The sequence below is a fragment of the Manacus vitellinus genome, unplaced genomic scaffold (genome assembly GCF_001715985.3).
Source record: "Manacus vitellinus isolate BGI_N305 unplaced genomic scaffold, ASM171598v3 scaffold_8_pilon, whole genome shotgun sequence".
NCBI classification, from domain to species: Eukaryota; Metazoa; Chordata; class Aves; order Passeriformes; family Pipridae; genus Manacus; species Manacus vitellinus.
Window position 1 is genome coordinate 24,076,681 of NW_021940864.1, and position 13,225 is coordinate 24,089,905.

At 34.3% G+C, this 13,225-nt stretch overlaps 1 protein-coding gene across 9 annotated transcripts in view; it reads left to right on the forward strand.

Moving 5' to 3' along the window:
• Positions 1 to 13,225, forward strand: part of CEP170 (centrosomal protein 170) — a 79,958-nt gene that overhangs the window by 40,161 nt on the left and 26,572 nt on the right. For 8 of the 9 annotated variants that reach the window (XM_018085161.3, XM_018085154.3, XM_018085155.3 and 5 more), the window contains one exon: positions 11,532 to 11,658. In XM_018085161.3, the coding sequence (XP_017940650.3) occupies positions 11,532 to 11,658 (127 nt within the window). Of the gene's footprint in view, positions 1 to 5,140; positions 5,291 to 11,531; positions 11,659 to 13,225 lie in introns of all 9 variants that reach the window. The other variant, XM_018085162.3, reaches the window with a different exon arrangement.

Genomic DNA, 13,225 nt, shown 5'->3' on the forward strand with positions numbered 1-13,225 from the left:
GTTCACACCTCAGTTTCTGAAATCTACTTTTGACTTCTCTGACAATCAAATGTACTCATCATCTTCCTTTCACCTAAAAAGTTATGAATCATAACTGCTATCATAATTCACATTTTCATTACTTTGCAATGACAAATACCTTATTTCAAATCTAGTCACTTGTTCCTTGTTTTATTTTGCCATGATCCTTTCATTAATGCACTGTGCAGTGTAGCCCCTTGTCCATTACCTGTGCTCAGCTTTGATTTATTTTTCTTTTTTAACTGTTCATCTTTGAATTCCCTTTTGTACACTTTTTGTCCTTAGGTTTTATTCTGTTCCTTTTATACAGATTGCCTGCACTGAAATTGATAGCATTAATATAATGTAAATCATATCTGTTTCAAATATATGTTTCCAGATTGTGTCTGTCCTTAGGATCTGAAAGAATAGAAAAAGAATTATTGAAATAATTTTAGTTTTCAAATAACATCATTAATAAATAGGTTCCTAGTTAAAACTCTCTGAATTGCATCTAGAATCTCATTTATTTGTTGGGTTTCTGTGATTTTATTAATATTATTAGAAATTACTGCATATCCTTCACATTAAGGCTACAGCAGTAAGACTATTGGGGAAACTTTAGTAACTCAAAATTTTAAAACTAAATAGGATTCTTCAGATACGTATTTTGAATAAAATTGGTGCTACTAGTTTGTGTTTATGCTCTTAGAAATGCTTTCTAATGTTTTGTTTAGTCAGTATGTGTGGAGAACAGTAGAATCCCCATTCTAATATACATAATTTGCTATAAAACCGAGTGAACATATCTGTTAGAAGTCTCAAAGAAGACTGTTTTTTTCCCATTGATATCAGTATCTTCAGTAATGATTTGGATGAGGAACTAGGTCTGTTTTCGTTAAGTACTGAATAATTATAAGCCATGAAATAGTTTAAACTTAAAGTAAGTATAAAGTCTAGGCATTATGAACTTTGAAAGGCATGTGAATGAGATGCAACTGGAAAAAGTTTTCTTAGTCAAGAACTTTTTAAAAGCATATAAGGAAAACATCAAGTGGGAGTTTGGGCGTGGGTTTTTTTAGCTAACCCATTGTCTTTTTGATTCAGAAAAATGGTTGCCATTATTTTTTTCTGACCAGTTTTTTTTTTAGTTTCTAGAAGGTATTCCATATATTGAGAGAGAAAAAAGCTCTCTGTAGTTTTAAAGAATCATCACTTTTGATAGCTCTAAAATCATTATATTCACCTCAAGTATAGTTCATCTATGCTACAAAAAGTATTAATTCACTGGGGGCCAGGGGAGTGAGGGAAGGGAGAGACAATCCCTATCACTAAAGCTAGCTTGTGTGAGAGCTGTGTTTCATCTATGGTGACAAGCAGGTGAGTTCTGAGTCATGATCTGTTTTCGCAGGGGAGGTGTGTATGGCCTGCCAAAACAGATTACTCTGCTTTCTACAAAACTAGCCCTTGCCAAACAGGGCAAGCCATGTGCTCAGACTTGGTCCTGTAGCTCAAGCTGTCTCCAAAAATATGCCAGTACTTTTTGCAATGATTGCATCTTGTTTGTGTTGATTTACATAGGTTTTGTTAATTCTTGTTTGCGGTTCGATAAATAATTTTTAAAATTACTGGCCTATAGAGATAAAGTTTTATTCTCAGACTATTGAAAAAACTATTGCTGACATAAAGTGATGGAATTTATGTATATCTTCATTAAGATGCAGTTATTTTGCCATCAGTTATTTTTACTTTGCCTCTGTATTTTTCAGGCCAACTTTGCATTCCAGTAACAGGATGGTGCTATAGTTTTACCACCAGGGAGTTGCTATAGTTTTAGCCTAGTGTTTTGTTCCTTTGTTTTACTGGTTGAACCACAGAATGTAAAAGGGGATCTTTGGAGGGTTTACTGTTCCCTGTTTTGAAATTGAAAAGTATCTGTTAGGAACTCCCCTTTTCCCTGCTGATTTATGATATTTGGGGCTCTCTCAGTACTGGCTCTCTGCACTAAAAGACCTGAGATGCTAAGTTATTATGTAAGATCACTGTTATTAAGGATCATAGAATCACATAAGCTGGAAAAGACTTTAGGAGATCTCTAGTTCAAACCCCTGCTCAAAGTAAAGTCACCTTTGAGTGACAGGTTGCCCAGGATTTATCCATTTGGGGCTTCACAGCCTACAGTGGCAAAGACTAGGCAACCTTGCTTGGCTGTCCTGTCTGAACCTTGCTTGTTTCAACTTATTCGAGTTATCCCATGTCTTCCTGCCATGCACCACTGTGAAGAGCCTGGCTGCCATCTTGATACACTCCTCATGGGTACGGGGGGCTGCTATTAGGGAACCCCAAAACCTTCCCTTCTCCAAACTGATTAAAGCCCAGCTTCCCCAGACTCTTCCCCACGGGTAAAGGGCTCTAGTCTTGACAATCTTGGTGGTCCCTGCTGAGCTCTTCTGGTTAGACAGTGTCTCTCAGACAGTGTCTCTCTTGTACTGAAGGAACCAAACCAATGCAGTCTGTCACCTGTTTAATCCATTTACTTAAGAGGTCAACTGGATTGCAGGTTAAACAAAATTATTTTGACTACATTTCCTAGATGGGGCTTGACTTTTTACAGCAAGTGTTGTTGTCATTCCCTTGCCATTCAAAATGTCCTGATTTGCAATGGAAATTGTTCCATGCTTCATAACAATAAAATAGTCATTTTTAAATACCACCACCACAATTTATACCATATTTCTGACTATTCTACCATTATAAATGTGGCAGGACCCTGCAGGAACCCCGTGTAATGGTGCAACTTGGTGCTGTGTCTAGATTTTTCCATCAGTCAGCTTACAGAGATTCTGTGAAAATTGTCATCCTGGTTTTTTTTGTTTTGTAACTTCATGAAACTTGAAGTATTCAGGATGAAGTAATGTAATCTTCCTGCTAAAATATAATTTCATAAAAATAAATGATTGGGCAAAGCAGGGCAGAAAACTTTTAACTTTCCAGAATGATACACATTTATCGAGTGTTTTCCCTGTCTAATAATACTGTCCTCAAATATTTTGTTTACCTTTTCTGATTAGTGGTACTATTAGGAGGTAAATCTATTATATGGGCCTTATTGCTACCCATATTATCTTTCACAGAAAAAAAAATAGGCAACATTCAGATTTGGTTTTGCTGTAATTTCAGTAATATCAGAAGAATAACCCAATTTGCTTAAACAGGAGTTCAGTATCAGAAAAAGTAAGATTGAAAGAAAGAAGCATTAGATGCTGTTACTTGTGATACAAGAAATTTGCATTAGATGCTGTTACTTGTGATACAAGTAAAGAAATTTGCAATGGTAAATCAATGTGCTGTCAGATAATAAGAAGCAATTTACAGGCAGCAATTTGCTCCTGTAGCCCTGATTAGATATGGAAGTGTGGAATTAATATTTTCCTTCAGGTGCTTATGCAATAAAAACAGAATTTCCTTTCATTTAAAAGAACATGTAAAACTTGTAATCAGTGGAACTGTGCTACACAAAGAAAGTGTCTGCAGAATAGTGATATAGTAAAAGAAAAGAGTCAGTGGATGATAATTGGTTTGCATCTTCAAAAATTGCTACAACTGTGCAAATCATATCATTAAATAAAAAAATTTTCATATCATTCTTTTTTTAAAAAAAAGTAAATAAACATTTTTTTAAGTACTCTTAAGCATTTTCTAATTAAGTGTATCCAGACATAATTTTTGTATAAATTGAAAATTGGAGAGCATGCCTGCAGTGTAAAATGGCAGAAAAGCAGGCTTTTTTTTGTGAGAGCGAAATACAAATGCATTTGAGAAAGCTTCTTCAGGTATAAATGTATAAATGCTATAGCAGAGTCTTTCTGGACAATTAAACATTTGAATGACAGGGTGCTTAATTATTATTTTTTCCTTTGTCTGCTTCTCAGAAACTAACATTATAGTTTGTGGCCATCTAGTGGTGAATCCATTTTTAAACACACTAACCTTGTAGTAGACCAGTGCTCAAACTTTCCTGTGCAAACATGAATTACAGAACACTTTTGGGGAAAAAATAATTCTGAACTTCTTTTTCTCTTTTGCCCTAGTAGTATTTTTTACAGGAGGATAACATCTGTGAAGATCATTTCCTTCTTTCCCTCTCTTTGTCTTTCTATAAGACAAAGCAATTTTCTGTGTTAACAGTTTCTTTTTAGTTTCCAGTTTTAATGTGTGTGGGAGGTTCATTTTATTCTGTAAATTTTTTTTAATGTCTAAGTCCTTGGTAGTAGAGTAGTGAATTTGTTAGGCAGAAATTTAAAAATTTTATAAATTACATGTTTCCAAGATACAAAATTCTCTGAAATATCTCTGAAGTATACATCAATTCTGAAATCATGTTCCTTAGTATCTGTGACTCACAAGAAATTTGACAGATAGTATTCTGGCTCTCCTGTTTAAGTCCTTATTACTAAATTGCCGTTGTAATAACATTTTTCTACAATATTTTTTTCCTGAACAACGGTTTTAAAATGTCATGGGAAAATTATTTTTGTCATAAGTGGAAGGGATTAATATAAGCATCATTAGGAAACAGTGTAGTAAAAGAACTGTGGCAAGTCATATATTGAATGAGATGAGTCTACATGGTTCATGAGGCCTGGTGGACTTCTAACATCTGCTAAGTCCCTAACAAATGAAAACCTGAAATTTTGTTTGTATTAGAGAAATAATTCAATAAGTATATTAGTAGCAGATGTAAGCATTTGTATTTCTTGTTTTCACTAGGTAGTAGCAAAAATTGGAAATTTTGTGGTTCCAGTATTGTTTTTTTCCTTAATTGGTAAAATGGGTTTTTTTAATGATTTTGCTTTTACCCTTTGTTTCTTTCATTAAAGTGTCATTTTTTCATATCTGACCATTCCAACTAGCAGTTCCTTGAATTTTCATGGTGTTAATATAGATTTCCACTCTTTTTTTTAATTACTGTAGATATTTCTGATATTTAATTTTTAGAATTCACCAAGATGACAGATAAGCATAATACAACAAAACCTACTTAAGTTCACTCTTCAGCATGCCACCATCCATCCATTAACATTGAACATTGTATCAGGATGGTATTGGGTTAATGAATGTAATGTTGTTTCATTTTCAGGTATTTGGAGTGGATGACAGCCAGGATTATAATAGGCCTGTTATCAACGAGAACCAGAAAGATTTAGTAAAAGATTGGGCTATAAATTCTGCTACAGTAGTGCTGGAAGAAAAAAGACCACTGAGTACAACTGGATTTCTTGACACAGAGGTAGAATTTAATTTTTGACGGTCTTCTTTTTTCTTCCAATAAGAGAGAGCACTAAGAACTGACCAGTAAGTGTTAAACAGCAAACAAAATCTTGCCTGGAAAACATTGGCTCAGATCTATAAGTATTTTATTTTTCTTTGGCCTTTATTGCATTATCAAAACTTCTCCATCAGAGAAGGCACGTTACATTGTGAAGGTGTTTTAAACTTTGCTACCTTTCCATGTGTACTAACACCAGTGTTGCAGGAGTTTCCTTGCAACATACATTGGCACAGTATATGCTACTTGTAAATTATGCAACAGAACTGAGGAAAGCTTATTATGTTTTATAGCCCAAAAAAAAGTAATTATACTAAAATTCAGAAATAAGATGTATGCATTTAATGTGTGATACAAAGTCAGCTAGGAAAAAATGGTGGATAATACTTTTCAGATTCTTTTTCTGAAGCCAGAGGGCTTCAGGTTTTTATATTCACAGTTTTTCTTCAGTGAGATGCCACTCATAACAAGTCACTTATATTAGTTGCTTTAGAAGCAGTATAATTTAATCAGTTAGTGAAAGATTAAGCAGAGAAAAATGCCTGGCTTTATATATGGCTCAGAATATGCACACAGGCTAGATATTAATGATATTTCATATTGAAATCTTGGGAGACATTCTGATATCATTGTGATGGCTAAACTGTAACTTGAAATCTGTGTGGAACAGAACAGGATCACACTGGAGCAGAATTAATCTGATAACAGTAATGAAGCACATCACACTAACTTCTGCTTCCCTTGAGAGACTGTTTCTGAAGTATGATCCTATAAATTAGCAAACTTTATAATTAAGCATTTTTTTAAAATGTATCAAGAGCTGAAAGTATGACGTAGTGTGCCTGCTGTGCAAATACACTGATTTTAGTATCTACAAATCTACTTCTCCTAGAGAAGGTGTGGTTTATCGTGGTTGTATTCTAGTTACTGTGAAGTCTTGAGACACGAAGTCTAGAGGAGTGTCTTTGACTAGTTTCCCTAAGATTATTGCTTTGTCAATTATTGTCATATAGCATCGCATATCAAGTGGAAAAATTGCCAAACTTTACCTTTCACCTTGCTACTTTACACAAATCTGCAATCACATTCTTTCTCTCCTTTTTTTATGCCTTTTGCAGCATTCAGCTCTTTTCTGCCATATCAGTTTTCAAGAGTATTGATATTTTTCGACTTTTATAATTTCATAAGCAGAAGAATATGTGATATATTTTATAAACGTAATAGGGATCTCCAGGTGTCATATTTTGCAAATAACAGGCTTTGATTTTAGAGGACTGAGACTTCTTCTGCAATCACAGGGCAGGTTGGCAACAACATACTAAAACTCACTTTAATTTAGGTTGAAATTACAAGAATTATGCCATTTTATTACTGTGGCTGCATTAAAAGGTCTTTGTATATTACAATAGAATAGGTTATTAGCATAATTTAAAATACTATTACAAGTTATGATGATGTGGGGAAAAACGAAAATTATTTAGTAAGTCAAGGAGGAAAACCAACATAAGCAATGTGGATATAGCAAGGATTAGCGTAAGAAGAGTCAAGGACAGATGAAGGTGGAAGAAAGGCTTGTGAGAGAAAGTTAAAAATAGAAGTTGGTTGATAGATAGGTAGAAGTAAAAGAAGCTAGTTCAAAAAATTAGAGTTGTGTTTTGTAGGGAAATAATGGAAAAACAATCATGAGGATAACTACTGAGAGAAGATTGTTGTATCTAAAGTCTTACTGCCAAAACTTGCTCTCAGTTTGTTTTGTCATTAGGAAAGGGAGAAGCAAATGTGTTTGATTTGTAAAGTATGTGGGTGTCATGTTCTCATATACAAACTTTTCTGCTTGTGGGTTTTGGAAGACTTATTGCATTACTGAGCTGCAGATCATAAGTTAATAAACCTAATTGAAGATCTTGACTAAACAGTCAGGTACGGTCAGGGTAGCTCAGTGTTCCAGTCTTGCGTCCACTCAGATTGTGGGTGGACCTTATTCCAGCTGCCCATCACAGTTATGCTTGTAGATTGTTTAGCAGAATGAGGTGAAGCCAGAACGTGATTGACATAGAAAAAACAAAGAATAGAAATTTAAGAAATTTCAATTAAGGAAGATGGAAAAGATGGCCAAGGTAGGGCAGGTTCACCTAGAGTCACTTTGGGGGTTGAAAATTTATTCTGAACTTAAATATCTTAACTTTACAGAGCTTGTGAAGTATCATGAATAACATGCTTGGAAAAGACCTAGAAACTGCTTTTCTTATTAAAGAAATTCTCAGCTTTTCCTTTGGTGTGACAATCTTTAGTACTTTGGAGTAGTGTTTGTCATAAGACTAAATAAAATGCAGACTGAATGTCATGACACAATTGGATTGAGACTGAATACTCTGGTTCTTGCCTTTTCGATGATTAGATATAGGCAATAAAAGTACTAAATCCATCTATTTAAAATATTTAAATGTTTTTATTTTCTATATTATAAGCTGCCACTTGCCAACCAAGGTAAGTGTGATTTAACAACAAAAATTAAATAAGGTAGAGAACAAAGAGAGTATTACTGTTGTTGTTGTTGTTATTATTATTTATTCTTACTATGTGAGCTTGATAAATTAAAATACTGTAGGCATTTGGGCTATCATTTATCCATCCAGCTTCCTTTAATTTTCAGTGGTCAGTTGTCTAACCACAGCTCTTAAATAATGGTTTATCAACATTGTCTTTGATGTGCTTCTGTTTTTTGTTTGGTTTGTGGTTTTTTTGTTTGTTTGTTTTTTTATTATTTTGTAAGACCAAAGCACAGTTAGAAATCTGGTTCTTCATCCCCAGGATCGTCAGTGCCACTGACTACAATGTTTCTGTTGCAGTTTCAAATGCCCATTTCATGTCTTTCCCACTGAAGATAAACTAAATAGTACTGCTGACATTCTGAATATTGAATAAGTTCATTCATGTAAATGTTTGCTATATTACTTCTTAGAAGTGGGATATTTAGAGACTGTATTTCCTTTTCATTTGTTGTGTCTAATTACACTAATTTCCTGTCCTTCTGTAGAGCAAACCATTCAGTTTGAAGTTTGATACTTTTTTGTTTGAACTTAGATGCTATACTGAGATGTAGGATGATGTGTCATCAATACCATATGGCTGTGAAAAGGCAAATAGGACCTTTGGATGCTTGGGAAATGTATTGTTAATACAAAAGAGCAGTATTATTGCCATGGTGAAGCTTCTTCTGTAATAATAGCACTGGAATTGTTACTATTCTTGGTTAAGAACAGTGAATACAAGTCTAGAGAAGGAACAAAGAAGTCTACTCAGATTATTAAGGGAATGGAGCTTTACCTTACAAGAACAGATGAATGCTGTTCATTTAGTCTAGCAAAGCAGAGATGGGTACAGTTGCTGGGGTTTGATATATAAATGGAGTAAATGTAACAGAAGGAAATAGAACTGTTTGAGATAGGTGTCAGTGTTGTTCCAGGAACAAATTGAAGACACTGGCTTTAAATAAAGCATGTATGGAAATTTGTAAAAAGATCATCACCCCTGGAGGAATATAGTTCTGGAGCAGGTGGAGTAGGGAGGGACTAAAAGAACTGCTTTCAAGACAGCACTTCAGTTTTTGAAAAGGTGACATAATACAATTCTTACAACTTCAACTGACTGGAGTTATGTATCTGAAAAGACATCTTTACATTTTTTTTTTTAAATTTAATTAATTTCAGCTAGTTGAAATTTATTTTTAAAAGAATATTATTCTACTTTGAAATGCCAAATATTAGAGATGCTTCCAGGTATAATGTGTGTGCTGTGGATTTTTTTCAGATGTGGAGCCTGAAACCCTAAGTCTTCAGGCTGAATAATCAGTCCACAGAAATCCGTCAGTACATTTTCTAAAGATTTATTACTCCTGTTGATTTTATGTGTGCAATAAGCATAAGGGAAAGCAGATTTAACCTGAAGTTAAAAGGATGGTGGCTGATATGTAAACTCAGCTTTTCTGAAAGCCAAGGAAATTCTTTTTGTTACTCAAGAGAAGATTTCAAGGAATGCTTACTTGAGAGCCTGTAAGGTGCAAATTAATATGGATTATAGGAAGAGCATTAGGATAACTATATGTGACTTTTTAGATGTGTGTTTTATAAACCACACTTTTTCGATGTGCTTAAACTACTATCAGAAGAAACTGATTTTCATAGCTATGTTGTTCATAGCTTTGTTGTATATGTGGGGAGTTAGCAAAGCACACATTTACATTCACTGCAATGTAGAAACCATTTTGGGCAGTGTAATTACATTCAGAGAAAACTAATTTATCATGTTGCTTTACTATAGTTAGTCTGTGAAGTCTTTAATATTTTTCCCCATTTTGAAGTAGAATTCAGATTTCTGACACATCTATCTCTGAAATTGGTTAGGTGGTACAGAAGGAACTAGTTGGAGTTTTCTATACCAAAGACAATTGGGATGTCTATCATGTTTGGATTTGGCTGTAGTTAATTGTTTTATTAAAGATGGAAGTTCACTAGTACCGACAGGAAATAGAGAAAAGAAAGTTTAGAGATAAGAAAGAAAAATCAGGTTTCAGCAGTAGTTGTCAGTGCATAAATGCTGCATGCACAGGGTTTTTCTAGTGTTCTTCCTGACACCCTTTTCCTTGCATTGTGTTCAGGAATGCCCATAAATAACAAACATTGAATTGCCTTCCTTTGCTTTTATTAGACTTGAATTTTGTAACATTTTGATTCTAAAAAATTAATTCAAAACGTGGAAATTTGTATAATAGTTCAAACAAATAACTTGGTCCATCTCTGATTTACTACATTCATAATATTGTGGAAGAGATTCATGATGTTGCACTTGTTTGCATTAATCAGGAGTAATTCAAGATCCTAAATTCAAGTTTTTCAAAAGTCTAAGTAACTTTTAATTTGAAAGAAGTTATTATACACTAGGTGACATTGTTCACCATTCCATTTTTGCTAAATAAATTTTATAAAATATATAGAGTTTGTTCCTGGTCAAAGACCCAGAGCAACCAAGGCATTAGGCAAAAATCAGCATTTTGAATAGAAGTGTGAAGATTTGAAGAGGCAGCAGAGCTCCAGCTGACCTTTGGAACAGCTCCTACAAGTGTCTTTATTAAGCAAGTTACTTGTATCTCCACAGCTTTCCCATCTCTTTTATTGCTCATTTGGCCTGCTTATGGTTATGTAACTCCTTTGGAACTATAGGCAGTGATTTCTGTCATTTGCAGTACTTTGTCTTTTGAGTACAATAAATTAGACTATGTAAATTTCTGTAAAGCCTTTGATAGTGCACAGCCCGTGTGTGTGTGTGTGTGTGTGCGTGCATGTGCAGATATATATGCATTGGCAGTTGCCAGATGTCTTTATTTGGAGATATAAGCAAGACAGACTAATATATTTGATAACACAGTAATGTTACATTATATTTAGAAAATCAGTTTTTGAAAAAAAATTATATAAGAACACAAGAAGATGGTTTAATTTTATACTTTTTTACATTTAAAAAATTTTCAAGGTTTCAAAAGGCTTACCAGCAAGAAAGTAAATTAATTTTCTTTCTAGTTTAGCTGCAAAAAAAATTATCAGATACTAATGACAGTGACTTCACTGTTAGCCAGAAGGATGGTTTAAATCTAGTCTTTGCTTCTTTTTTTTGTTTAGACCAAACAAATAATCTGAGCTTCCTTTCCTTTCCTTCATAAGTTACCTTACTCTTTCAGTCCTTAAGGCAGTCTTTCTATAATGAAGTAAATACAATATTTCATCTGGACAGAAGGGTCTTCTAAACTGGTAAAATGTCACTTTCTTGTCTTCCTGAAGCACATTTTTAATTTTTTAATGCACCCCCACACCCCATGTTTTTTTCCTGCACTTCTGAGCTGAGGACTGAAATAACCTGATCTTAGAACTAGCGAATGTTCTGATATATTTTGTATAGGTTCTGATGTTTAAAAGTTCACTGCACTAGGAACTGTTGTTTATTTGGTACTGATTCTGCAACTATATAGATTTTGTTTGTTTGTTTGCCATTCTAGAGCTGGGAACTCTAAAATTTATGGAGGTAAACTATTTTTTCAGCTTCCTCCAGGAAAATAGTGTCTGAATATTTATTCAGGAAAAACCTGGAAAGAATGGCATGCTTTTTATCAAACTGTTGTAATTTTCTTCTGGTTTTTTTTCTTCCTTAGGAATGTTCTACTAATCCTGGAGGTAAACGATGGGTATCACAGTGGGCCAGTTTGGCTGCTAATCACACACGTCATGATGAAGATGACATGAGATTGGAGTCATCTGTGCCTGCTCCATTAGAAAATGGTATTAAAAACTGTTCTTGTCATATTTCTGCTGAAGAAACCTAAGAAAGGGAGAAAAAAGTGATTATGTACACTACTTGAGCAGCTTTCTTACTCTTAATACCACATCTTCACCTGAAGTTCTTAGCAGAAACAGTGTAAAAACAAGCTCAGCGGTAGTGTTGTCTGGCATCGCAGATGAGTGCCAGGATTACACTGAATGTTACTGAAAAAGGAAAGTTAAAAACTCTTTAATATTAGAGAAACTTTCACTTGACTACAGTTGGGGTTGGTCTGCATAGTATGTTTCTTTCCTTGCATCTTTCTTGGTACTGGCCCCAAATTATACTTTAGTATAATGACTATTAAACAATTCAACATGAGAGACCAGTGTTCAGCTGAAGCGTAGTATCCTTCCTTGGAAGTAAGAAAACCTTCTGTGTTTTTTGAAAATGCCAGAAACCTTAGCAATGAACAACTTTATCTCCCTTTCTTGTAGCACCAGATGTTCAGGCTATGTATCTCCATAGTTTACCTATTCACATTTCTGATTTTTAAGCAGTTTGGTTTTTAACATCTACACTCTTGACTACAAAGGAGTTGCTTACCTTACGTTACTTCTCTGCTTTTTTTCTTCCTCCCAGTTTCACTTTAGAGGTTATGATCATCTTTGGGAGAAGTTTTGCAAAGAAGTTCTGCTTTGGATGTTGCATAATGCAAGCCTCTGTGTCAGTGCATGAAAGAATTCTCACCAGTAACTGCTGCTTGTATCGTAGCTTTTCCTCCCCTCATAACCGTTGAATTTTGCCTAGGATAGTGAAAGTCAAAGGAGATGGAAAGGAGAAAAATTAAATTATCTGATATACATAGAATAATGGAAATCAAAAGCAAATTTTGCACTGTTTGGGAGGATTGGATGTACATACAGGGCACTTAAAATCATAGCTACTGAGACTGATCCTTTGGGTGGAATAATTGGGGGCTTTGGTGGTCTTTTGTTTTCCATATTGTTTTAAACTGTCACTTTCAGATGGGACACTAACTAGGATCTTCTTTGGAGAGATGAGGGTTTCTTTTACCATTATAAGAACTTTATGACATAAAGTGAAGCAACTACTGTGTAGCACATACACATACTGCAAAAATTCTAAAATACTTAAGGAGAGATAAAGAAAGCATTCAAGCACCAAAGGTGTAACAAAAGTAAAATTTGATATGTATGTCAGAAGACCACTTCACAAAATGTCTTGTTGACTTAGATGGATGCCTGTATCTTCTTTAGAAACCTTAGTAGCCAAATAGAATGCTGAACAGCTCCACACATTTTTTTTACTAAAGGCTGTTTGAAGTTCACCAAGAGGCAAGTTACATACCTATATGTATATATAAAATATTTGATCAGATGGGTATGTCTGAGAGAAGTCAGTCTTCACAGATAGCAATCATATTGATTTTCATTGAACTTTCACTTTTTCATAATTTTCAAGAAAAAAACAGTCCAGGCATTAGAAAACCTTGCTTAGATTTCAGAAATACCTCCTTCTTCTCAAAACCAATATCCTAACATGGATTATAGAAAAAAATGTGTG